The 2,134-nt window shown below is 40.2% G+C and overlaps 1 protein-coding gene across 1 annotated transcript in view; it reads right to left on the bottom strand.

Moving 5' to 3' along the window:
• Positions 1-419: 419 nt before the first annotated feature.
• The window catches only part of LOC105985419 (zinc finger protein 658B-like), a 9,049-nt gene continuing 7,334 nt past the window's right edge, over positions 420-2,134 (bottom strand). The window contains exon 2 of the mRNA XM_013015964.1: positions 420-2,130. Coding sequence (XP_012871418.1) covers positions 655-2,130 — 1,476 coding nt within the window. The 3' untranslated portion in view covers positions 420-654. The remainder of the gene's footprint in view (positions 2,131-2,134) is intronic.

Below are 2,134 nucleotides of genomic sequence, written 5' to 3'. Positions count from 1 at the left end.
AGACTCATGATACTAAATACAACAACCTCAAAATTAGAGATGTGACACAAAGGGTAGAGTGATAAGCTTGAGAATAAAAGCCAAACGGAACTAAAGGGCTATGAGTTCAAATGAAACTAACAGCAAAATAAAAGGAAAAAGGTAAATATCATCCTAGAATTTCATGAAACAGGAAATTAGATATAAACATCTTCTTGTAGATCTCCCAATAGAGAATGTTAGAAATGGAACTTGAGAAATTTTAGAAGATGGACATTCAGGGAAGAATGACCGAGAGTACTTAGAACTTTTTTGAAAAACTTTCTACATGTTTTACATTGCTATGATTTCTCTTGTGTGTGTGTGTGTTCAGTGGTGAACCCTGAGCTGTGCCTTCTGGTTGAAGAATTCCACATTTGCTACCTTGATAAGGTTTGTATCCTGTGTGGGTTCTCTATTGCAAACTGATTTCTCTTCCAAATGAAAGACTTTCCCTACTTGTTACATTCTAGAGATTTCTCATTTGGGTGAATTTTCTTATATGCTAGGCTGTGGCCTCCTCTGGACGGTTCTTTCCACATTTGTTGCATTCATAAGGCTTCTCTCCTGTGTTGTGCTCTCTGATGATAAATAAGGGTTGACTTCTGTGTGAAACTCTTTCCACAGCTGTTACATTCATAAAGCTTTACTCCTGTGTGTTCTCCGATGGACAGTAAGGTTTCCCCTCTGGCTGAATGACTTTCCACACAGGTCACATTCAAAAGGTTTCTCTCCTGTGTGTGTTCTCTGATGGTCAGTAAGGTATACCTTCCTGGTGAAAGACTTTCCACAGCTGTTACATTCATAAGGTTTCTCTCCTGTGTGCATTATCTGATGGATGTTAAGTGCTGCCTTCCACCTGAAAGACTTTCCACAGTCCATACATTCATAAGGTTTCTCTCCTGTGTGTATTCTCTGATGTGATTTAAGGATTGACTTCCGCATGAAAGACTTTCCACACCAGCTACATCCATAAGGTTTGTCTCCCGTGTGTTTTCTCTCATGGAAAGTAAGGCTGTTTTTCTTTATGAAAGACTTTTTACACCTCCTACATTCATAAGGTCTCTCTCCTGTATGTGTTGCCTGATGGGCAGTAAGTTGTGACTTCATGGCAAAAGACTTTCTACACACATTACATTCATAAGGTTTCTCTCCTGCGTGTATTGTCTCATGGATAGTAAGGCATGTTTTCCGGGCGAAAGCCTTTCCACACCTGCTACATTCATAAGGTCTCTCTCCTGTATGTGTTGTCTGATGGACCCTAAGGTTTCCTTTCTGAGTGAAAGACTTTCTACACACATTACATTGATAAGGTTTCTCTCCTGTGTGTGTTGTCTGATGGATTTTAATTTGTGCCTTCTGAGTGAAAGACTTTCCACATATATTACATTTGTATGGTTTCTCTCCTGTGTGTGTTGTCTGATGGGCATTAAGGTTTGTCTTCTGGGTGAAAGACTTCCCACATTTGTTACATTCATAAGGTTTCTCTCCTGTGTGTGTTCTCTGATGGACAGTAAGGTATGCCTTCAAGTGAAAAGATTTTCCACACATGTTACATTCATAAAGTGTCTTTCTTGTGTGAATTTTCTGATGAAAAGTAAGGTTTCCCTTCCGGATGAAAGACTTTCCACACACGTTACATTCATAGGGTTTCTCTCTTGTGTGTGTTGTCTGATGGACAGTAAGGTGTGCCTTCTGGATGAAAGACTTTCCACACACATTACATTCATAAGGTTTATCTCCTATGTGTATTCTATGATGATATGTAAGTTTAGACTTCCGCATGAAAGACTTTCCACACAGGTTACATTCATAAGGTTTCTCACCTGTGTGTGTTCTCTCGTGAGCAGTAAGGTTTGCCTTCTGGGTGAAAGACTTCCCACACAGGATACATTCATAAGGCTTCTCTCCTGTGTGTGTTCTCTGATGGACAGTGAGGTATGACTTCTGGCTGAAAGACTTTCCACACAGGTTACATTCATAAGGTTTCTCTCCTGTGTGTGTTGTCAGATGGACAGTAAGGTGTGTCTTCTGGCTGAAAGACTTTCCACACACATTACATTCATAAGGTTTCTCTCCTGTGTGTGTTAGCTGATGGACAGTAAGCTGTGCCTTC

Source organism: Dipodomys ordii, unplaced genomic scaffold, assembly GCF_000151885.1.
Source record: "Dipodomys ordii isolate 6190 unplaced genomic scaffold, Dord_2.0 Scaffold29, whole genome shotgun sequence".
Classification (NCBI taxonomy): Eukaryota; Metazoa; Chordata; class Mammalia; order Rodentia; family Heteromyidae; genus Dipodomys; species Dipodomys ordii.
Note: the sequence above shows the minus strand (reverse complement) of the source record. Positions and strands in the feature narration are given on the sequence as shown.